Raw genomic sequence first — 24,535 nt, 5'->3', positions numbered from 1 at the left:
CTAATGTTGTTAGACAGGAGGTTCCGTGCGTTACTGTGAATGTAACATCAGACAGGGAACCACCAATGTTCCGAGGTGATAGTTCTGATAAGTGTTCAGTCCAGGACTGGATTGACATGTCTAAAGCTTATCTGAGAAAGCAGAAATGTCCAATGCATGAACAGGCTGAGGAGATACTGGCAAGGCTGATGGGTAAGGCAAAGGATGTTGTGAGGGTTGGTTTGCGAAGCGATCAGACACTTGATGTGAAGCAGAACCCTGATCTCATCTATGATATCCTTCTCAAGTACTTCAGTGATGTGTCATCATGCCTCCCGTTGTCAGATTTCTATGCCACTCTACCCAGACCCAATGAGAACCCTGTAGACTACTGGTTGAGGATCAACAAAGCAGCTGATGTAGCTGGTGAGGGCCTTCGCAGACAAGGTAGGAGGATGGAGAACGTGGGTGAAGAGGTAGCACGGATGTTTGTCAGGCATTGCCCGGACTCTGGACTATCCCGTATTCTGGAATGCAAGGCTATTGAGGAGTGGAGCTCACGAGACATACAGTTGAAGATTGATAATTATCAGAGAGAGCTGAGAGCCTCTGGCAGGACCGGTAGTTTTGTGCCATTGAAGAGCCATGCCACCGCCCTCCACACTGTGCAGTCTCATCCAGAGCCTTCGATTCAGTCTGTGTCTGAGCAGTGTTCCACCCAGTACCCCCCTTCTCCTGCCCATAGTCCAGTGTACCACACACAGTGTCCGCCTTCTACCCTCATTCCTTCCCAGGACCATGCTTTAGGCCAGCTTCCGTGCCACTCCTCCGCGACTGCTGTGGCCCAGAACACTCAGCAATCTGAAGACAGGATTCTTGCTCGCATTATGGAGAGGCTGGAGCAGATGATGGGGAAAGTGCAGCAGCGTGACAGTGCTCCTCGTGGCGGAAGATACCAGGGTGGCGCCCGTGAGAAGGCCTGCCGAGTCTGTGATGACAGTAGACACACTACCATCTCACACTGCATGTCAGAGAAGCTGTGCTTTGTCTGTTTAGCCCCAGGTCACACAAAAGTTGAGTGTCCCACCAGGTCGTCCCGAGCACCTCAGCCTCAGGGAAACTAGGTGGCCTGTATTCAGAGGGAGAAAGTATAGGTCGCCAAGTAAACTCCCATTGTGAGGACGAATCTAGTGCTGAGACAGTGTATATAGCTCTCAAAAGCTCAAGTGATAACTCTGAAGATATTGTTTATCAGAATACGCATACAATTAGTGGTAGTGACAGCCTTTTCTACACACCTGTGACAGTTGGTAATACAGTGACTCTAAATGCTATGCTAGACAGTGGGTCTATGGCTTGTACAATGAGTAAGACGGCAGAGGGAAAGCTTAGAGAGGTTGGAGTTGCTACAGAGCATAACCAGTTCAGTTCAAATGTGGTGCTTGTTGGCTGTGGTGGTCGCCGTGTCAAGCCTGAGTCAGCTTTCAACGTGGAAATGGAGGTGTATGGCTGTAGGATTATGGTTCCCACTCTGGTAGTTGAAGGCCAGCATGATGAGTTGATACTAGGCACCAATGTTATTAAATATATCCTCCGGCAGTATAAGCAATGTGATGGCTACTGGAAGGCTGTGTCTACGCCCTGTCCTGCTGGCGATCCAGAATCTGAACAGTTTCTCTCGATGCTCGCTGGTCTGAACCGTTGGCGAGGTGACGTCATACCTGACAAGATAGGCACAGTCAGGTGCAACTCAGCCGTGTGTCTTGAGCCTGGTCGGGAGTACCTGATGTGGGGCAAGCTACCCAAGTCCACTATTGTGTCTCCTGGTAGCGCTGTGATGACAGAGCCCACATCGTGTCGCTCAGCTCCAAGAGGGGTTCTGGTGGCCAGAGTTGTTACTCCTTTGTGGGGAGACGGATGGGTTCCATTGAAGCTGATCAACTCGTCCGACAGGCCCGTCTTGGTAAGACGCAATGCTAAATTGGCCGACGTCTTCTCCTGCATTGCGCTCGAGGACATGGATGAGACCGGACCTGCTGAGGTCCCACTACTCAGTTGCTGTCAAGTAACCCCGTCCAGTGAAAATGCGGCCCGCACTGTTGATGAGGAACTGAAGTACATGGGATTGAGTGGGCTCGACATACACTCCTGTGACGTGTCTGAACAGTGTAGAAGCAAGATGGCTGACCTGGTTGTGCGCTACAAGGACATCTTCTCACGCCATCACCTGGATTGTGGAGAGGCAAAGGGCTTCATACATCGCATTCACCTCTCAGATCACAGGCCATTCCGGCTCCCATTCAGACGAGTGCCCCCCAGTCAGTATCAGAAGTTGCGCCAAGTACTGAGTGAGATGGAGGAGAAAGATATAATCAGGAAGTCAACCAGTGAATATGCATCTCCGTTGGTTCTTGTATGGAAAAAGAACGGAGATCTCCGTATCTGTACAGACTTTCGCTGGCTGAACAAGAGGACCCTGAAGGATGCTCACCCTCTCCCTCACCAGGCCGACTGCTTAGCTGCACTTGGAGGTAACTCCTTGTTTAGTACTATGGATCTAACCTCAGGGTTTTATAACATGCCACTACACGAGGATGACAGAAAGTACTCTGCCTTTACAACACCTATGGGCTTGTATGAGTATAATCGCCTCCCGCAGGGCCTCTGTAATAGTCCTGGGAGCTTCATGCGTATGATGACTAGCATTTTCGGAGACCAGAACTATCTGAGCTTACTGGTTTATCTGGATGATTTATTGGTGTATGCCCCTGATGAGAGGACAGCTCTGGAACGCTTGGAGATGGTGTTCAGTAGACTGCGTGGTCATAACCTGAAATTGGCCCCCAAAAAGTGTTTTTTTCTCCGGAAATCCGTCAAATTCCTCGGCCACATAATTAATGACAACGGTGTGTTGACTGATCCCAGCAAAGTTGAGAGCATTGCAAAGATGACAAGTGCTGACCTGATGGAAGTGGACGGTGTAACCCCCTCACAGAAACGAATCAGATCTTTCTTGGGGATGATCAATTATTACCAGCACTTTGTGCCTAGCTTCTCCGCTATTGCAAAGCCTCTCTTCTCTCTGTTGACGGGCCAGAAGAGAAAAGGGAAGGTGAAACAGTCCAAACAAAGGTCACAAAGCAGGAAGTTGAATGTTACTGACTGGACCCCCGAAACGGAGCAGGCTTTCCAGAAGCTGAAAACGGCGCTGGTTGAGACGGCTGTCCTGGCTCACCCTGACTTCAGCCGTCCCTTCATGCTGTCAACGGACGCGTCCCTTGATGGCATCGGTGCTGTCCTGTCGCAGATCCAAGAGGGTGAAGACCGAGCGAGGCCAATCGCATTCGCCAGCAAGTCCCTCTCTCAGTCTCAGAGAAACTACCCAGCCCATCGGTTGGAATTCCTAGCCTTGAAGTGGAGTGTCTGTGACAAGTTCAGCCATTGGTTGAAGGGGCATGATTTCACTGTTTGGACGGACAATAATCCATTGACTCATATCATGACGAAGCCCAAGCTGGACTGCTGCGAGCAACGATGGGTGGCTAAGTTAGCGAGCTATAACTTCGACATCAAGTACGTGCCAGGCCCACAGAATGTTGTCGCTGATGCCTTGAGTCGTGTGCCTTTCGTCAAGCAGAGAGTCAGTCACAGATTACTTGAAGAGCCCTACAAGAATCTCCTCTCCGAAGTCCAGGCTGTGTCGAGTGCTTCTGTACAGGACGCCTTCCGGTCGTCCAATGATAGTGGTGACACTCCACGCCAGGCAGAGAGTTACGCTCAAAGTGTCCCATCACCTCTGCATGTCCACGCTCAGTCTATGGAGATGGATGAAGTGTCTGTTGTTCTACAGTCATATGACGATCTGTGGGAGGTCGGAGCAAGAACGCGCGCTGTAGCAGTCTTGCACCATTTGCCTCAGTTAGTCCCAGGTGGTCAGGACTCACTTCCTGCTTACAGTGAGAAGGAACTCCGGGATGAACAGCTCAGAGACAGGACTCTCTCTCGAGTCTTGTACTATGTGGAGAGACATCGGAGACCCTCCAGGAGAGAGAGAGATAAGGAATCAGTCACAGTCATGAGGTACCTGAAGCACTGGGAGAAACTTGTTGTGAGCAATGGGATACTCTACAGAGTCTCGAGGGATCAAGTCGTGAAGTCAAAACGCCGCCAGTATGTGGTTCCTGAGTCTAAGAAAGTTGAAGTTCTGAGAGGTGTTCATGACCATGCTGGCCATCAAGGTCAGTTCAGGAGTCTTGGCTTGGCCAGACAGAGGTTCTTCTGGCTCAACCTCGACAGAGACGTAAGAGACTACGTCCGTAACTGCCAGCGGTGTATTGTCAGTAAGACAGTTGAACCTGCTGCGAGGGCGCCTTTGCAGAGTATCACATCAACCAGGCCACTTCAGCTGGTTTGCATTGATTTCTGGTCAGCGGAGGACTCAAGGAACAAGTCAGTTGATGTGTTAGTTGTTACTGACCATTTTACAAGAATGGCCCAGGCATTCCCCTGCAAAGATCAGTCAGCCAAACAGGTGGCGAGAGTTCTATGGGACAAGTTCTTCTGCGTCTTTGGGTTCCCAGAACGTATCCATAGCGACCAGGGAGCTAGCTTCGAGAGTCAACTAGTGAGTGAGCTGCTCAGAGTCTCCGGTGTCAGAAAGTCGCACACAACCCCGTATCACCCGATGGGTAACGGTAGTGTGGAACGTTTCAATAGAACTCTCGGTAACATGATCCGAGCGCTTGAACCAGAGGCAAAAATCAACTGGCCGAGGCGTTTGCAAACTCTGACGTTCATGTACAATAGCACAGCGCATGAGTCAACTGGCTATGCACCTTTCTATCTGATGTTCGGGCGTACTCCTCGTCTCCCTGTCGATATACTCTTCCGGACAGTCCTGAATGATCCAGCTGTGGTCAGCTACGACAAGTATGTGATGTCTCTTACGAAGGATCTGAGAGAAGCTATGGTCATAGCCCAGGAACATGTCATAAAAGAACAGCACCGTCACACAGAGCTCTACAACAGACGAGTGAAAGGGCCCACCATTGACGTCGGAGACCGTGTGCTGTTGGCGAACAAGAGAGAGAGAGGAAAGAGAAAGGTGGCTGACCGTTGGGAGTCTACTGTATACACTGTGGTGGATAGGAACTCTGAGACTCACACATATAGAATACAAGACACTGTCACTGGACGAGAGAAGGTAGTCCACCGTAATCTATTGTTGTTGGTGAACTTTCTGCCGGTGTATGATACGAGTGTGATCTCTGACCCAGTTTCATCCCTGTCTGCTGTTCATACATCAAATGAGCCAAGTGACATGTCCGTGTCGGAAGTGGAACAGGATTCCTTGCCTGGGGAAGTGAGTAGAGGAACCGCGTTCGAGTCGGAGAGAGTGGATTCCTGTCCTGGGAGTGAGGGAGGGGAGGTTGAAGACATGGAGTATGGGGGTAGAGCTGTTCGGGAGAGGGATGTTCCCTTGACTGTTCCAGAGCCCAAGGATCCCAAGGGAAGAACCCTGGAGTGGGTCACCCAGTTACCATTCCCTGACCACTCACGGACAGAGGCTACTAACACTGTAGTGTCTTCAGTCTCGTTTGCCCCTCAGAGGGTCCCCGAGCAGATGGCTGAGGAGCAAATGGTAGATCAGTCCATTAACTCTGATTCTAGATTTGTGGTTAGCGCTGATGATTGTACTGATGTTTCTGGTAACACGAATCAGATAGATGATGCTAGTGACACACAGCGTACTGACACTCTAGCTTCTGTTACACAGTGTGAACATCCTAGTACAGTCACACAGGTCAAGTCCAAGTTTGGTCGCCTTATCAAACCAGTTGACAGATTGATTTATACTATGTCAGGACAAGACATTATCCAAGACACTAAGTCAAACATTCGAGCTGTTTGTAGGTCAGTGTTTCAGGCTTCCCACAGTTAGATAAGCCGAAGCTCAGTTCAGTGCATGTATACACTGTGCACACTGACATCCTATGACATATAGGTTTGTTCGTTATTCTGATTGTTTCATAAGAGGTTGTGGCCTCTTGAAGGCTAGTAATACACAGTGGAAAAAAAAAAAAGGGTCTTGTGGGGTGTAGAACGCATCCTACCGCCAGTAGTTGGTTGGAGAGATAGGTTACCTCTCTTTCCACTTCATCCTTATAGGATACTTTTCAAGTTGGCTGTCCTGTCCTTTGGCGGCCCTATGTAATAGTGTAAAAAGTAAAAAAGTAGTGTTTAAATGTATAGTTGCTGCTCAAGGTTGGCGAAATTCAGGGGAGGTGGGTGTAACAGAGTTGGGAATGTATGTTTAGTTGTGGTGAATGTAGATGAGTTTCGCCGTGCTTGAGCAGCCCTGGTTGTTGTTGGAGCCCCCCTTTGGAGTTTGGGTGTACTGCAGGTCTGCGTGTTCTTTTGTCCTTCTCTTGTTGCCGTACTCACGGTGGTACCAGAAAATGGCCGACGTCTTAATGGGTATGTGCGCATGTAAAACGCTCCTCGTGTTTTGTTGTTTGTATGGAGAATCTTGTAATGTAGGGTGAAAATGTTGGTGTAGTACTGTGCTGTTTGTTTTTACATGTATTGTGATGTATTGTGATGATGTGAAACAGAACATTTATTGTATGTTGTTTTGAACGTGCAGATTCACAAGCAGACCAGAGAAGAATTGTGTTCTATATGTCTTCTCTGCAGGTATGTCGCTCCACATGTTGTTTGTAATTGTTATTTGTAATGTTTGAGGGAAGTTTGTGTTCTTTCTGTGAACAAATTGTCCTGATGTGAAATGTACATAGACGGTGGTGGAGAAAATGGCCGACGTCTTAATGGATTCACAAGCAGACCAGAGAAGAATTGTGTTCTATATGTCTTCTCTGCAGGTCAAATAAAAGGATTGATTGAAAGAAGTTTGGCTGTTTGACTATCGTTACAGTAGCGCAACAGCCTGTATGGCATTGCCTACATTCACCTAGAACCGCGGCGCGAACAGCAGAGGATGCCGCTACGGCAAGCCAAACGCAAACTATCAATCATGCTGTCAGAAGCAGCGTGGGACGGTGCCTCAACGTCCACCAATGAAGACAATGTGAGAACAGACTACGCATGCGCAAACCTACGAAACCGTTGGTCTGTCACTTCGCATAGCACAGAAGCACAAGCACAGTCTGCCTCAGCCTCTGGGAGCAAACTCTCCTGGTGCCAGGGCATGCATTATATTTTTAAAACAACACATTTTACATCATTTATTTTTATTTTAACAACATATTAACACATTAAAGTTAAGAATAATGAGTAAAATAAATTAAAAATATATATTTTTTTGAGATAAAAAAAATAATAAAAAAATATTTTAAAAAGACTGATATTCTTTTTCTTTCTTAAATGCCTGGGTGAGGCACTGCCTACCCTGCCTCACCTGACTGCACGCCACTGAAGTAAAGGTATCTAACTAAGGTGGGACCGTACCTATGTTCCCCGGGTCCGATGTTCCCCGGGTCCTATGTTCCCCAGTCCCGAAAAAAGGGTCCTATGTTACCAGTCTGCTGGTAATGGCATAATTGTTATGAATTTAATAGGCAGTATGCAGTACATACTCATTGAGTATGTACTAGGCACTAGGCAGTATGTTAGTATGCCATTTCGAACACAGCCAGAGAGGCCTGAGGGGTTAACTGTAGGAATCCTGAGGGATTTTTTAATGCTATTCTTGTTTCATATAGCCAGACGACCCTTGACCCCTAAATTGTACTATGGCTCCATCTACAGGTTGAACCACTCATAATGCTAACCAATAAGAACATGCTCATAGCAGTATTACACAGCAGTGAGATGTAGTTATAGCAGTATTACACAGCAGTGAGATGTAGTTATATCAGTATTACACAGCAGTGAGATGTAGTTATAGCAGTATTACACAGCAGTGAGATGGGACAGTTATGGTATTTTGGGCCCCAAAACAACGCTAACTTTGATATACTTGGGTATCCATAAACCATAAGGAATATCTATTAGTTCAATAAATAGTTACATTGTTTCAAATGTTTCAACTTCTTTCAAAGTGTTCTATGAAATGATTTTTCAGAAGGCTCTGCCAACATGGATGGACCAGGACTGTAGCTCCCATTGAGACACACAGAGGACATGACCTTGGTGGTTTTGAGACATAATGCAACCAGTCCGATTGCTGTGAAATGACTTGTGATGAATATAATAATCATAATAATAATAATAATAATAATAATAATAATAATAATAACAACTTTTTATTTGCATAGTGCTTTTCCTGCAAACGTGGCAGCTATGTGTAATATGGTCAACTCTCTCTGGGAAAGACATGCTTAAGGGCCTCTAAAACACCCATATTCAGTTGCAATGTCCTTATTCATGTCAAATACATCTGCTAGGGAAGGATTCCTGATGAACCCCTACTGACTTCTGACCTACTGATCTTTGCTGACCTCTGTACAAAATGGACCCTTGCTGTGATGTAACAATGACTGAAGTTAGAACACATAACAATGTAGAACATGCAGCTGGGGTTCTAGAATCCATCTGCAGTACACATTCTGTTCATTTACCTGCAAGTCCTCTGTGAAGATAGATAGATAGACAGTTATTTGTTTCACACATTTTCCAAAGTTTTTCCAATCTTACAGTCAGCAGACATGAATCCTACTGTTCCCAACCCAGACATCAACCTCTACCAGGTTGCTCCCCCACCTGGATTCTTCATGGCTGCCATTCCACAGGCCCAGCAGCCTGCTGTCCATGTCCAGGACCAGGAGCCTTTCCCTGCCTCCATTCTGGCTGTCGCTGCCCATGAGGACCAGAAGCAGATATGTGAGTCTATTTGTTTGTTTCTATGGATCCCCATTAGCTGTTAGTTACTGTTACTGATATTTACTCTCCCTCCCTCCAGGTGAGAGTCCCATCTCATCCATCCACAACATGCTAGATGTCACTGTGCTGGAGGCCCAGTGGGCTGAGGAGGCTGTACAGAACGTGGCCCTGGCCCAGCGCAACAAGGAGGGCCAGGCTGACAGCACCAACCAGCACATGCAGAGGATGGCCAGCGTCTGCACCGTTCCCAACCCAGACATCAACCTCTACCAGGTTGCTCCCCCACCTGGATTCTTCATGGCTGCCATTCCACAGGCCCAGAACTGTGCTGCCCCATGTTGGACCAACCAGCTGACTCTCACCTCTCCGCACAAAGGTCAGTATATTTAATGAAGCAACCCTGCACATAGAGACAAGACCACTATCCAAAGATTTGCCATAAATATATTTGATTATGATTATCTTCCCTCTCAGCTACCCAGGCCTTGAGAAAGCGTCCTGAGTCTATTTGTTTGTTTCTATGGATCCCCATTAGCTGTTACAGTTACTGATATTTACTCTCCCTCCCTCCAGGTGAGCGTCCCATCTCATCCATCCACAACATGCTAGATGTCGCTGTGCTGGAGGCCCAGTGGGCTGAGGAGGTTGCACAGAACGTGGCCCTGGCCCAGCGCAAGGAGGAGCGCCAGGCTCACACAACCAACCTTTACATGCAGAGGATGGCCAGCGTCTGCACCGTTCCCAACCCAGACATCAACCTCTACCAGGTTGCTCCCCCACCTGGTTTCTTCATGGCTGCCATTCCACAGGCCCAGCAGCCTGCTGTCCATGTCCAGGACCAGGAGCCTCTCCCTGCCTCCATTCTGGCTGCCACTGCCCATGAGGACCAGAAGCAGATGATATGTGAGTCTATTTGTTTGTTTCTATGGATCCCCATTAGCTGTTACAGTTACTGTTACTGATATTTACTCTCCCTCCCTCCAGGTGAGAGTCCCATCTCATCCATCCACAACATGCTAGATGTCACTGTGCTGGAGGCCCAGTGGGCTGAGGAGGCTGTACAGAACGTGGCCCTGGCCCAGCGCAACAAGGAGGGCCAGGCTGACAGCACCAACCAGCACATGCAGAGGATGGCCAGCGTCTGCACCGTTCCCAACCCAGACATCAACCTCTACCAGGTTGCTCCCCCACCTGGATTCTTCATGGCTGCCATGCCACAGGCCCAGAACTGTGCTGCCCCATGTTGGACCAACCAGCTGACTCTCACCTCTCCGCACAAAGGTCAGTATATTTAATGAAGCAACCCTGCACATAGAGACAAGACCACTATCCAAAGATTTGCCATAAATATCTTTGATTATGATTATCTTCCCTCTCAGCTACCCAGGCCTTGAGAAAGTGTCCTGAGTCTATGTGTTTGTTTCTATGGATCCCCATTAGCTGTTACAGTTACTGTTACTGATTTTTACTCTCCCTCCCTCCAGGTGAGAGTCCCATCTCACCCATCCACAACATGCTAGATGTCGCTGTGCTGGAGGCCCAGTGGGCTGAGGAGGCTGCACAGAACGTGGCCCTGGCCCAGCGCAAGGAGGAGCGCCAGGCTCACACAACCAACCTTTACATGCAGAGGATGGCCAGCGTCTGCACCGTTCCCAACCCAGACATCAACCTCTACCAGGTTGCTCCCCCACCTGGATTCTTCATGGCTGCCATGCCACAGGCCCAGCAGCCTGCTGTCCATGTCCAGGACCAGGAGCCTCTCCCTGCCTCCATTCTGGCTGTCGCTGCCCATGAGGACCAGAAGCAGATGATATGTGAATCTATTTGTTTGTTTCTATGGATCCCCATTAGCTGTTAGTTACTGTTACTGATATTTACGTACTCTCCCTCCCTCCAGGTGAGCGTCCCATCTCATCCATCCACAACATGCTACATATCGCTGTGCTGGAGGCCCAGTGCGCTGAGGAGGCTGCACAGAAATCTGGCCACATCCCATCTTGAGTTCCAAGACATAAAAAGGAGATCCAGACTTTTTAAACCGACTTCACCAATACAACATATTTAAGCATTGAAAAGATATTGCAAAATTAATAAATTATTTCATTACAAAATTAAATTGATTGACTCAGCTATGTCTAGAAAAGGGTAAGCTGGACCTCGATGATACAAATTAAAGCCCTGGTTGGACCAGATAGACCAAGCCAAGGCAAGGCCTCCTTGTCCAGCAATGCACCTCCCAGCTGGGCATGAAACAGAGGATGTGAATGAACTACCAGATCATTAAACAGTTGTACTTGTATGGCCCAGCTATGCACCATCAGGAAGTCTGTGAAGTGTGTGCTCCTGATGAAACATGAAGACATTGTCTTGCCAATGTAAACAGAATAATAATAATATTTCATTGCTTAAGACTCTGCTGTTAAAATGCAAAGGAAACAGTTGGAACTTGTTGGGCATGGCTTAAATAATATAGGTATAGGAATGGAACCCGAGCATTTTAATACATATAAATATAGATACACATAAACACACATGCAAAACTCACACATTACATACTATCACTCAACAGGGCACAATAACATGCAACCCCACTTGTCTTGTAGTTGTTTGTTATGTAGTCAGTGTTGGACTTTTGTCAGAGTGAGGTCGCGGTCGTTTTGCGGTCAGCACTCTGACAAAAGTCCAAGTCCGATTGGTGGAATGGTCACGGTCGTGCTGTGGTCACGGTCATGTTGTGGTCACGGTCATATTGTGGTCAGTACTGTATCTGCATCTGAGCAGCAGCATGAGGTCTCTGATGCGTTCAGCTCTGGTGTGGGGAGATTGGTGGAATGGTCACGGTCGTGCTGTGGTCACGGTCATGTTGTGGTCACGGTCGTGTTGTGGTTGTGTTGCGGTCAGTACTGTATCCTCCTCAGCAGCAGCATGAGGTCTTTGATGCGTTCGGCTCTGCTGCGAGGTGATTGGTGGAGCGGCAGCTCGAAGAAGGAGAAAGTGAAGCTCCGTGAGAAGCTCAGATTGGTGACGGGCCGGAGGGGGGGCAAGCGGGGAGCGCGGGGGGGTCTACGCTGGGGGAGGACCCTCCGCTTCACCCTCACCTCCCTCCCTCCCCCCTCCTTGGCCACTGTGACAGGGGCAGAGGGGGCGGGGCTCCGTAGCCTGGCTCCTCCTACCGCGTGACGGGGGAAGTGGTGGGGGGAGGGTGGGCCAGGCGGGGGGGCGGGCAGGGGGGCGGGCCGGGGAGGGGGAATGCTGGTGAAGGACGATTCAGACAGGGATAGCCCCCCCCAGGGTGTCATGGTGTCAGGGAGATGGGTGGGGGTCTGGGCAGGCTGGGTGCGTTTCCTCCTCCCAGCCTGAGAGGGATGCTGGTGTGTTGTGAGAGTGGGTTTGGCTGTGGAGAGGCAGAGATTGGGAGTTCAATATATAGTATTATTCCAATGAGCATATGCATGCAGACAGATTAAACAACTTTCATTTGAACTTTGAAATGAATGAATAAAACAATTATAATTGTTTTCCTTTTCTGTCACAGTGTGGGAATAGAATTATGATAGACTGGAGTATCAGTAGAGGAGGACAGGCTCATTGTAATGCATGACACAGAATCAGAAATGGTGTCATGCCTGTGCTCATTCCATTCCATGCATTACAATGAGCCTGTTCTCCGATTTCTATCTCCCCCAGCTCCCCTGATCTGCATCGTTAAGTGGCTCATATATGTTATGTTGCAGTGATGTGTGCTTTCGCTGAGCATGTGTAGTGGCCTTAGAGCAGGTTGTTTGTATTAGAGGAGTGTATAGGTTTCATGGGTATTTCGTTGCCCTTGTTCGTGGCCTCTCTCCTTGGCCTGTGTGTCTGTGTTGATGGGATCTAGTGTCCGTGTGTTGACAGAGAAGACAAAGGCGGGGGAAAGCAAACCCTTAAGAGCCAATGGGCAGGAGTCCAGAGAGCAGGAGAGGAGGAGGAGGAGGAGGAGAGGACAGGAGAGGAGTGGAGAGGAGAGAAGGGGAGGGGAGAGGAGAGGAGAGGAGAGGGCAGGGCAGGAGACCAGAGATGGGCGGAGAGGAGAGGAAAGAGCATCTACATTCATCAGTTAAATTTAAGGTAAAGCAGAAGTGAATGATATGAAGGGAAGAGGTTGATAGATAGTCACAGATAGTACCTGCTGGCTTACGTCCCGGGGAGCCAATCATAGGCAACCGGGCCTGTGACATCGTTGACCCTGTAGTCAGATGAGAGGTGACAGATCAGAGAGATCTGTTTATTTTCGACTCCATGACACACTCACAATATCACTCAGATACTGTAGTATTTCACTGTTTACCATAGACACTGTGTTGACACCTGTTTATAGAAGAGACATCTGGATATAGCACACACTAGGGAAATACACACACAAATACACACACTAGAGAAATACACACACATCGGCCTACTACACACACTAGAGAAATACACTCACACACCATACATGCGCAAATACACATTCAAGAGAATGTGATGTTAGTCTAGTATTAGGCTTAATCTGTGTTTTCTGGGAAAACAACCATAAGTGTTAGCACAATCCTGCCGTATTGAGACGTGTGTGTGTGTGTGTGTGTGTGTGTGTGTGTCTGTGTGTGTGATGTCATCTTGTGGAGAAATCTGCTATAGGTGAAATACTGTGTGTTGAGCACAGTACTACGACTACCAAGGGAGGCTGGTGGATGTAGAAATCGGAGGATATTATCGGAGGATAATCGGAGGTGTTAACACATGGTTAATACCATTAAATCTCATTCCATTCGGTGTAATACACCACCCCTCATTCCATACCATTCCATGCATTACGATGAGCCTGTCCTCCGATTTCTACCTCCACCAGCCTCTCCTGACAGCCCTGCATCAGTCAGGTGTGTCGGGTGTGTAGGTGTGAAGTGACTAAGGTGAGGACGGTGGTGGAGTGCTGCTGTTAATATGTAGTTGTGTAGAGTGCTTGTGATGAGTGTCTTATGTAATCATATGTGGTTGAGTGCCCTCTGCTATGCTGATGGATGGTGCTCTGAGGTAATTGAATGTTGTTGTGTGGGTTCAGGTTGACTCATATGTTAGTGCTGGATGAGCTGTACTGTTCTATAGGCCTGTCTGTCTGTATCAGTGGGAGGGAGGGAGAGAGAGAGAGAGAGAGAGAGAGAGAGAGAGAGAGGTGTGTGTGTGTGTGTGTGTGTGCACAGGCCTCTCTGGAGAGTATGGATGAGTTCTTTGTGTAATATGTTTGTTTTTTGTTTGTGTGTGTACGTCTTTGGAGAGTGTAGAGGTGTGTGTGTGTGTGTACCTCTCTGGGAAGTGTATTGGTGTGTGTGTGTGTGTGTGTGTGTGTGTATATACCTCTGTGAGGTGCTGCGAGGTCTCCTCTCAGTTTTTTCCCCTCTTCTTCCCTCTGGGGGTTCGCTGGCTCAGCTCTGCCTCGTCCTCCCAGGTCCTACTACTACCACAGCACACGCACGCACGCACACACACTCAATAGACAATGGCCTTTCCAACTGTGTTTACAACAATTATGAGTTCCTGTATATTTAATCTCTTTACTCTATCACCAGGCCGGACATCCTCTGTGCATGGACAGTTCTCTTCCATGACTCGTCTCTCTCTCCCTGGAATGTAAATGTCTTTCTCTGCCAATCTCTTCCCTACCTGGCTGCCCTGTTCTCACTTCACTTCAAGTCCATGTTATGGTGAAGAAAGATATGTAGTGTAGAATTCCAGGTATCCAAATCGTGTCTCTAGTGTCTCGTGAGAAGGTATAAACTCCCTTGTTCATCTTCTCTTCCTCTATCATTCTACTGTTTCTTCCCCTCCCCTCTTTCCACAATAGTTTACTTATTCATTCACCTGTGTCACACCATTTCTTATTATTTCTTCCCTTTCTTTCTCTCAGTCGCTTTCTCCCTAAGCCATCCCCTCCATCTCATTTTCATTTCTCATTCTTTCCCTTCCCCCCCCTCTCTCTCTCTCTCTCTCTCTCTCTCTCTCTCTCTCTCTCTCTCTCTCTCTCTCTCTCTCACACACACACACTCTCTCTCTCTCTCTCACACAGACACACTCTTCACCTCTCTCATCAGAAAGGTTGGCACTCAGTTGGATGCTGGACAAAAAGGCAATGTGAGACGTGACTGAAATATTGATGTTCACCTGCTGGAGTTGGTGGGTCGGTGCGACCCCCCGTAAACATCTATACCTCTACTTCACATAGCACATCTTGTATCTCCATCTATCAAAACACACACACATACACACGCAGGGACTGACACATGCACACACAAACACTATTTTATCAGTAAAATGTGTACCACTCTACTTCCCCTGCATGCACGCACACGCACAGTCCATTTAATCTGTAAAATGAGTACCACTCCCCTGCCATACAAGCTGTATACAGTATCTATATGTAATTAGAAAGATAGAGACCTCAGTTTAAATAAGCATTTATTTCAAAAATTAAAATGTACATTATAACATTTAAGAGATTGTGTGGGTAGTTTGGGTCATTCAGGCGTAATAGAGGCTTTTCATAAAAGAGATCCATTCTCTAAAAATCCATTGCTGAATGCTGAATCCAGTGAACACAGTTCATGTCCATTGATGGTGAAAAGACACTTTGACACGCTCCTCTCTCCGGCACTCCTCCTTTCTGCTTCTCTCCATTTCACTCCTTCCATCACCCCTATCCCTCACCTTCAGTAGCTGTAAGCCCTGTCCGCACAGTGCCACGCACCCCCTCTCACCCCCCCGTCCCTCCCACCCCGCCAGCCCTGCTGCGTCAGCTACATGTGAGTAGAACACCCCCTGCTGGTGAAGGCCAGTACTGCTCAGCCTCCACAGACACACCCTCTGGTCAGGGGAGGCTGACACCAGCAGGCCCGGCCCCAGCAGGGTCAGGGCGGTGAGGGGGGCAGCATGGGCCAGAGGGACGCAGCACTGGGAGTGGAGCTGCAGCCGTAGAGGAGCTGCAGAGCTGCTGCCCTCTACCTCCACCTGGTGGTACTGCACCCTGATGACAGCCACCGAGAGCTGTCCGTCATCCCCTCCACTGGCGAGTGTTATAGAGCCGCCATTGGCTGGCCCCTCCTCTGGCCCCTCCCCTCCACTCTGCAATAAAGAAAAAAGTGTCACACATTCAGTTTATCACAGGAGCAAGGGACAGGGAGTCCAGGGGAGGCTGGTGGGGGTAGAAATCGATGGTCTCAAACACACGTAGATGATGCTGCTGCCAAACACAATCTTGTATTGTTTTTTAATACCTGTCTTTGTTTTTTTATTAACCTTTGCTTGTAAAAAGCACCTTGTATTGCCTTTGTGTATGACATGTGCTGCAGTCTGACTGATTGATAGCTTTCGAAGCTTGCTGATAATAAGACACTAAAGCTAAGATCACTAAGCTTTGGTTAAAACAAACGTCTTGTTTGAGAGCAGCAAACAGTGAGCAGAGCAGCGGATATTAATTCCTCCCTACCGTCCCGGGGGCGTGCCTTCCCACGGCCAGGGTGTTGACTCCACTCTGGTGGGCAGGGATGGACAGACAGGGGCCAGACGGTGCTGCTGGACCCCCAGCAGGGGGTTGGTTGTCTGGGTCGGTCACTTGGCTCATGTCCCAGGCGGCTATCGTACCATCTGTGGCTGCACTGAAGAGCAACACACACCTGATGGAGGGAAAGAGAGGGAAGGGAGAGAGAGAGAGAGTTAGGGTAGATGGCACATAGGGGGTTAGATATTTGGAAAGTCACCTTCAACAAACTTAATCAACTACCCCTAACCCTGGAAAATTGTCACAGCTAACAGGGTGCAGTTGAATATCTGTAGACCATAAAAAGCGACAATCCATAATAAAGTAGTGCCCAAAACAGTCACTGCATGTATCTCTGCTCCCACTCTCTTACCTATTGCCCGTTTCATCCTCCAGACAGCAGGTGGCAACACTGAGCACACATCTCTGATGGTAGAAACTCTCCCACAACAGCTCAAACCTCCCCTTCTCCTCACTGACTGAAAACAGCCTGAGAGGGGGGGGGGGGGGGGGGGGGGGGGTTGAGGTTAGGAAAGAGGACAGGTACAGTAAATTATCACCTCTGGCTAGAGCTGTGCGATGAATCGATTTTGATCATTTATGGTTTAACTTGGGTAATTACAGTACGAAACCGCTCCCGCTTCTCTGAGCTCCCGTAGTCCATAGTAACAAGTTATTTTTTAGGCCATATCGCCGAGCCCTACATCTGGTTAACATTGTGTAAATACACATAGGCTCACCTCACAGCTCCATCGCTGCAAGCCACAGCCAAGAGGACAGAGTCTAGCCCGTCATCCACCACCGTGACGGACATGTACCTGTGAACATACAGAGCTTTAGTAAACACCAGTCTATCTATGTGGGATAAAGGGGACGTTTGAAGAAATCCTTGAGATATCTTGGCCCAATCCCATTTCACCCCTTGCTCCTACCCCTCAGTTTTGTGCGTTCACATGTAGGGGTAGGGTGTCCCAATTGTTGTTGACGAGAGTGTTATGCGAAATCTCCCAGAATGCCATGTGAATCAGGGTCTTAACGGGTTATCCAATTCCATAGGGGAAGATTTCAACCACTACCCTTTGTAACTCTGTTCCGAGGTAGGGCTGCAACTAACGATTATTTTGGTAGTCGACTAATCTGTCGATTATTTTTTCGATTAGTCGTGTGGCTTTTCGCTGCGCGTAAATGGCGACGCAGAAGCATAAATCCGGCTTAACTAGCTATCTAACCTAACGTTACGCCAAGCTACAGCTGCTCACAGAGCTAGTTGATTGGCTAGCTAGCATTGCTGGCTAGACTACAGACAGCTCACGTTAGTAGGCTACGCTTGGCACTGTTTATCTTACAGACAGCTCGCTGGTGGACTCAACATAATTGAAATAGCATTCACTTATCAAGCATCATTCATGATCATCCACCATGACTACCTGGTATTTTAATAGCGACCACCCCTCACTTCATTTCATCTCGCGTTCTCCTGGCTTCAACATGGAAAACCCCTGCTACGTAACGTTACATACAAGCGCCTCTGTCTGTCACACGCGTGCCACAGGGCAAATAAATTAATAGCACAAACGCTCATAGCATGTACAGCCCTGTCCATGAGACGTTGTTTTCCAACATGTAACAGTAAAGCTAACATAAACATTACGACCCTAACAATATAACGTTAGCCAGTTGGCTAACAACGTTAGCTAAAACTTACCCAGCTGATTCTTGCATGGCTCCCGTTTAAAAAAAAAAAAAAAAAAAAAAAAAACGTTGTATTTTATTTTATATATACGGTTAGTCGACACTAAAATTCCACGTCGACGAGTTTTTATAATCGACGTCGTCGATTATGTCGACTAATCGTTGCAGCCCTATTCCGAGGTGCAAGCTGAAAAGCGAGTGGCACTCAAAAACAAGTGGTAGGGGTAAAAATAAGAAATGGGATTGGGATCGTTTTAAAACATGTTTCTTTTGAGAATGTGTCTACTATTGAATAATAAAAACAACAAAATCCACTGGATTACAGGGTAAAATTCTGCATTAAGTGATTAAAATCATCAGAGTGGCTTAATACTCAACACGGAAGAGCATATAGTTATACAGATCATGCACACTACCTATTGTATAGGCTATATTCAACTAGGTTCTGAGGTTCTGACCTGGTCTCTGGGTCCATTTTCACCATCTTGTGCCGGTTCCTCTTTCTCTCCCACAGCTCGTCCAATCGGTGGCTGGCCACCTGTATCACCTGACAGGAAGGCAGTCCCAGGTGTCCATCGCATCCAATCAGCAGCCGGTAACACTGCATCTGGGCCCGCCCGCCTGCGGAGACCAGCAGGGCAGAGAGGGTCCGTGTGACCGCTGGTCCGTCTGTGGTTCCGTCTGACCGCTTGACCGCCGTTAGCGTCCTCACACTCGAGATGTGGTCGGTGATAACCGATAGGACTCTGACCGTGCCCGTTTGTGGCTGAACTGCCAGTACGGTCAAGCTGGTGTCCTCTCCTCCGGTCACCAGGATCTCCCAGCGCCTCTCCTCCCCCTCCCGGACACCCTCCACCACCCCCAGGTGACACACACAGCCAATCCCCCTGCCGTGGAGGCCCTCTCTCAGGCCACGGCTGCCTACCTGGCTGGGTGGGTCCTCCAGGGGCTTGGAGGCCATGACCTGGCCCTGCTTGAGGAACACCAGGGCCCCGCTGCCCACGGAGAGGGCTCCCTGGGGGGGTCGGTAGCTCCAGGAGCGGTGGCCCCCACCACAGGGCACAGACAACAGCCTCTCCTGTCTCACCGGGTCCCAGACTACAAAGTGGACCGAGTGAAACCCCACGATGACAAACGGGGCCTCTCTCTCTGTCCTGCCGGGTTCTAGAATCTTCTGGTCCGCTTCAGAATGCTGCTGGTGTTCTGAGTCCTCGGGTTCTAGAACCAGGACCCTCTCCAGCCACTCCATCCCCTTGCAGGCCCGTTGGACCCTCAGAACCTCCAGGCCCTGCGGTCGGACCCTTAGGACCCTCACACACCCGTCCCTCCCGGCGCTGTAGAGGAGCCCCCGGTGCTCACAAACACATGTAACACCCTGCTTACCGTGCACCCCAAACAGACAGCTCACAGGCTGGAAGGCTGGGTCGGCTTCTTCCTCCTCTTTTACTCCTCTATTATCCTCATCCCTCTCTTCCTCTCTGTCATTACTTTCAGTATTGCCATTATGCACTTCCATGTCCGTCTCATCTCTACGCTTCTCTTCTTCTCCCCTCTCTTTAAACATTAGCAGCGACCCTCTCCTGTCACCACACACCCACAGCGCCCCCTGTGGCCGGTCCAGGTACACCGCAGCAGTTAACCAGCGCTTGGCACAGGGGGGCAGGAGGAAGGGAGAGAGCAGCACTATCCTGAGAGCCACGCCTGTCTCCCTCACCTCTACCTCCACCAGCCAACGATGGACCAGCCCCTCTGCCCCTGACACCAGCAGATACCCCCCCTGACCCCCCACGCCCACCCACAGCACACTGTGGACCTTCCCTGCCCCTGCTCTGAGCAGGACCCCCGCGCTAGGGTGGGACAGCGGGAAGACCTGCACCCCTCCACTCAGGCTGCCCACCGCACATAGCCCCTCCCTGGATGAAGACCCCCGCCCTTGGACACCCAGCACCTCCATCACACAGTACGACTGAAACTCAGGGCCCCCCTCCCATATCAGCCCCCACTGTCCCCCCTGGTAGAGGTAGACCCCCCCCTGGTCTGTGTTCACCACCACCCTACCCTGGCTCCAGTGTCCATCCCCCACCACACACACCACCTTGGGCACCCCCTGACCCTGGAAGCTCAGATCCACCATGTTCTCTGCCTCCCCCTGCCCCCCCCCAGTGTCCGCCTCCCCCTCCTCCTCACCCCCCACCGCCACCCTCCAGAGCCTGACCCCCCCGTCCGCCCCCCCAGTGGCCACCCACCTGCCCTGCTGTGTCCCCCCTCCCTCGCTGACCGCCAGGGCCCTGACCCCCCCAGCTCGGTGGCCTTTCAGAGTCCGAGCCACCCTGCCCCCGGACCCCCAGTCCCAGAGCAGACAGGCCCCGTCCTCCCCAGCGCTGTACACCCTCCCTGGGGAGAGACGCACTGAGAACACCCTGGCCTGGTGGCCATACAGCACTCTCAGACACGTGGGGTTAGGGTCCCCACACCCGCCTCCGGCAGCCCCTAGGTTCCCCCCTACCCCCCAAACCCTCACACTGCGGTCATCAGAGGCAGAGGCCAGCCAGCCGCTCTCCTGGAGGTAACAGAGGCTGAAGATGACCCCGCTGTGGCCCAGCAGATGTCTCTCCACCTGGGCCTTCCCCTCTGGCTCGGCCCCCCCTGGCCTCCAGAGAACCAGCTGGTTGAAGACGGTCCCCCCCACCAGGACACAGTCCCCCCAGGTCTGTCCCAGGAGCAGGGCAGAGTAGAGCAGACACCCCTCCAGGCAGGAGCAGAGAGCCAGGGCCTTCCCCTCTACAGTGTCCAACAGTAGTGCAGTGTTGTGGGCTAGAGCGACGCCGAGGAGTGGGCGTCCATCTCCAGAGAGCCAGCAGACATCCAGAACCCAGTCGCGCATCTCCATGAGAGGGCCCAGGCTCTCATGGGCTCCAGCACGCAGCTTGACCAGGCGGACAGCCTTGCCTCCAAACACCACCAGCTCATCCTCTGAGTCATGGCTCTGTCTGCCCTCAAGGTCAGGGGTCGGTCTGCCTTCTGTCAGTGGTTTGGGGCGGATTCCGTGGATACGGTAGTGTCGGAGCACGCTCAGCGAGGCACAGGCTTTGGGTCGGGCTCGAAGGCTGTACACGGTCAGGATCGGACCCTCCCCTGGGCGGACAGAATAAAACGGTGAAATCATTCATAATAAATCAGTTTGCGAACAACAACAACTAGGACGTTTCCTGAGAAGCCGTGATAAATAAATAAAAAGATAAAAGTATGTTCTAGTTGTGCCCTGTTATAGATAACAGCTCATCCTCTGAGTCATAGCTCTGTCTGCCCTGTCTGCTTTTATAGATAACGGGGCACAACTTTATTATTAGGTTAATAAATGATTCATCTTCACCTGTCAGGAGGTAGTCTTCCCTCAGGAACCCGAGAGCAGTGACAGGAGCTACCAGGGCTGCTGTCTCCAACACTGACCCGCTCTGTGCAGTGGACATCTCCTCAACACAGCCTGACTGACACACACACACACACACGCACACACACACACACACACACACACGCACGCACGCACGCACGCACGCACACACACACACACACACACACACACACACACACACACACGGTTGTACGGTTGTACATTACACAACATACTCATTAAATGATAGATTTTATCTGCCGAATACTACAGACAGGGCCCGTACACAGTAACTAATGCTAGTCACCGGTGTTAGCTTTGATGTGGATATTCATGCACTCTTCGTTTACTTACAAATCACGGAGCTCAAACAATCCTTTCATTTCTGATCATAGCTCAAGTGTTTACTGTTGCCTTACGCCACTGTCACACACATCCATGTTCACTCGTTCAAAGGATCTCTCACACACGTGTTCCTCTGCTCGCTGTCAGAGAATTATGCGCTTAGTCCAATCAACAAGGGTTACACTGAATCCCGTAGTAAGCCCGACGTCTATTGGTTGAAAAAGTTCCACCTCCTGGCAAATGACGAAGGTTTGTTGTTTGACGTGTGGTGTGAGCGCTGAGCGAGGATGCGTCTGTTTCTGTTTAGTCAGTGTGAATAGGAAGAAATCGTTTTAAAATAACTGTCATGTGTTCTACTAGATTGTAAACATAAGTGCAATATTGAAATACAACTGTGAACATTTCAAACCTGCTAACTGCGACACTTTAAATGAATGTGCAATAATAACACTATGTGCAATATGACAACCCTAGGGTACATAAGGTTCAGAGATAGGAAATGTTAGGATATTTATAGCATAGCATAGAGTACAGCACAGTGTTTTATTTGTATAGTATAGTAGTATAGTATAGTGGATAGTGGATATAGCCTTTATTTATGTAAACCAGCTCTTTTCCCTTCTTGTTTTTAGTCTTTTTTCCAAGCACCAGGGGAGCCCCCCCTCCTACATTTCGTTGTATGGTACCTGTACTGTATTAATGACAATAAAGACCATTAATTCATTCATTCATTTATTCATTCATACAAGAAGATTGCGAATTATTGGGTTCATTGCTAACTTTACAACAGTAATACAGCAAGAGCCTTTATCCGTCATCGACAGATGAGAGCAACGATTGTTTGGGATCTGATAGCTGCCTGACCTGTGCAGCCGCCTTCTGTGACGAGGATTAGACTATTTACATTTCGATATTAATATTTATATTTGGATGTGATTGTGTGTACAAAATCCAAACGTAAATATGAATGTAATCTTAGTCACAGATGGGGTTATGGTGGCCTGTAAAGCTGCAGCCATGCATCGTTTTTGGATGAATCTCTCACTTCAACAATCCAACACCCTGTAGGCTACAGCAATGAATCAGACCGAGTTCCATGTCGAGAACAGTAATTGTCATTATCAGTACACCACACACACACACACACACACACACACACACACACACACACACACACACACACACACACACACACACACACACACACACACACACACACACACACACACCCACACACACACACACACCACAGGAGGCTGGTGGAGGTAGACATCTGAGGACGGGTTCATTTGTAATGCATGGAATGGAATAGTTGACTGGTACCATTCCATGGATTACAATGAGCCCGTCCTCCGATTTCTACCTCCAACAGCCTCTGCTGACACACACACAGATCATTTCACATTTTCATTAAGACGGCTTCATCTATGACCAACATTAGCAGTTGCTTGTATCTCGGGTTATTCCGATGCGTCTCTCTCATTCCATCTACAACTCAGCCAAGGCCAAGGCCGACACTACAGGATGAAGAAGCTGTACTACCAAGTTGAAGAAGATGGGAGAACAGATAGTCTTCCTCCTCCAGAAGTTAGGATGCTGATGCTGATGAAGAGGAGGGTAGTTGGACAGATTAACAGATTTTATGAATTTTTTTCTCAGTGCGGAGGAATGTCATTGTTTTTATTCTTTTGATACTGTATTTTCGGTTTGGGTTTATGGTTGAGGTGTTTTGTGAGGCTGAATAAAGAGATGGCGTGGGATTGTCTGTCGGGGGTTTACAGTGGGTGGACAGTCATCTGTGAATGTGAGAGTTACCTGATAAATAAATGAAACGCCTCCTCTCTGAGAGAGACTTCTCATCAAACTGTCAATGTTGTGTCCTCCTTCTCTCTGTGTTGTTGTCATATGGAAGTGTCCATCCCATGAATAAATCACACAAACATAGCAATAACTACAACACATTGTGTAGGAATAGTTTTTTTTTTTTAATGTCCAACATTTCTCTTGTATGGTTTCCATGGTAACTGAGGAGCAGCTGTTTTTCAATCCCCCCACCCCCCCCACCCCGAAGCCAGTGGGACGGCAAACATCCCATAGTAAACACACAAACTGACAAAGACAGTCCCCCATCATCTCTCTCCCTCCCTCCATCACCATACTTTTAACTCTTTCTTCTCCTCACTCTCTCCTCCAGCATTCTCTTACCCTCATAATGCGTTAGTCACAGTGAGAGAGTCAAGCCATAGGAAACACATGTAGAAAAAAAACCTTTGAACAGATAACCGCATACACACTTTCCTTTAAAAGACACCCTCTCACACAATGATTGAATTGATACAGAAAACAATCGATATCCAATAAATAAAATAAATCTTATGTCTGTACAAGATAAAGGTACCGCAATGAATAAATAATGTCAATAAAAAACAACAACTTGACCAGTAGCAAAAGAATTGGACCATGTCAATAAATAGGAGCTCTCGGAAAGGATAGATAAGGGGGAACGGGAGGGGAGGGGTGGGGGTTCCTGTGGAGATTTTTGGCAATAATACTGTCACAATGATATTCACTGATCACAACCCTAGGACATGAAAGGACACAACAGACGGTCACTCCAATCCAAAGAGACTGCCCCCCCATTGTTTGTTTCTACAATCTGTGTTTTCATCCTCTCTGTTTGTCTGTCCGACCCTTCTCTTCCCTCTGACGAAGAGGAGTAATCCTTCCCATGTCATCCTCCT

At 48.9% G+C, this 24,535-nt stretch overlaps 1 protein-coding gene across 1 annotated transcript; it reads right to left on the bottom strand.

Annotated features, from left to right (window-relative positions):
- Nucleotides 1-11,717: 11,717 nt before the first annotated feature.
- Nucleotides 11,718-21,894, bottom strand: LOC308160670 (tRNA (34-2'-O)-methyltransferase regulator WDR6-like; the record flags this gene model as incomplete). Its single annotated transcript, XM_080534613.1, has 8 exons — nt 21,804-21,894; nt 21,432-21,546; nt 18,517-21,193; nt 17,107-17,184; nt 16,740-16,856; nt 16,316-16,502; nt 15,538-15,951; nt 11,718-12,176 (listed from the first exon to the last, which is right to left on the bottom strand). Exons 2-8 carry the CDS (start codon nt 21,526-21,528, stop codon nt 11,718-11,720), a joined length of 4,029 nt encoding a protein of 1,342 aa, XP_080390739.1. The 5' UTR covers nt 21,529-21,546; nt 21,804-21,894.
- Between the last annotated feature and the right edge of the window lie 2,641 nt (nt 21,895-24,535).

The sequence above is a fragment of the Nansenia antarctica genome, assembly GCF_963989245.1.
Source record: "Nansenia antarctica genome assembly, chromosome: 6".
Taxonomy (NCBI): domain Eukaryota; kingdom Metazoa; phylum Chordata; class Actinopteri; order Argentiniformes; family Microstomatidae; genus Nansenia; species Nansenia antarctica.
The sequence above is the reverse complement of the archived record's forward strand: the minus strand, read 5'-3'. Positions and strand labels throughout refer to the sequence as shown.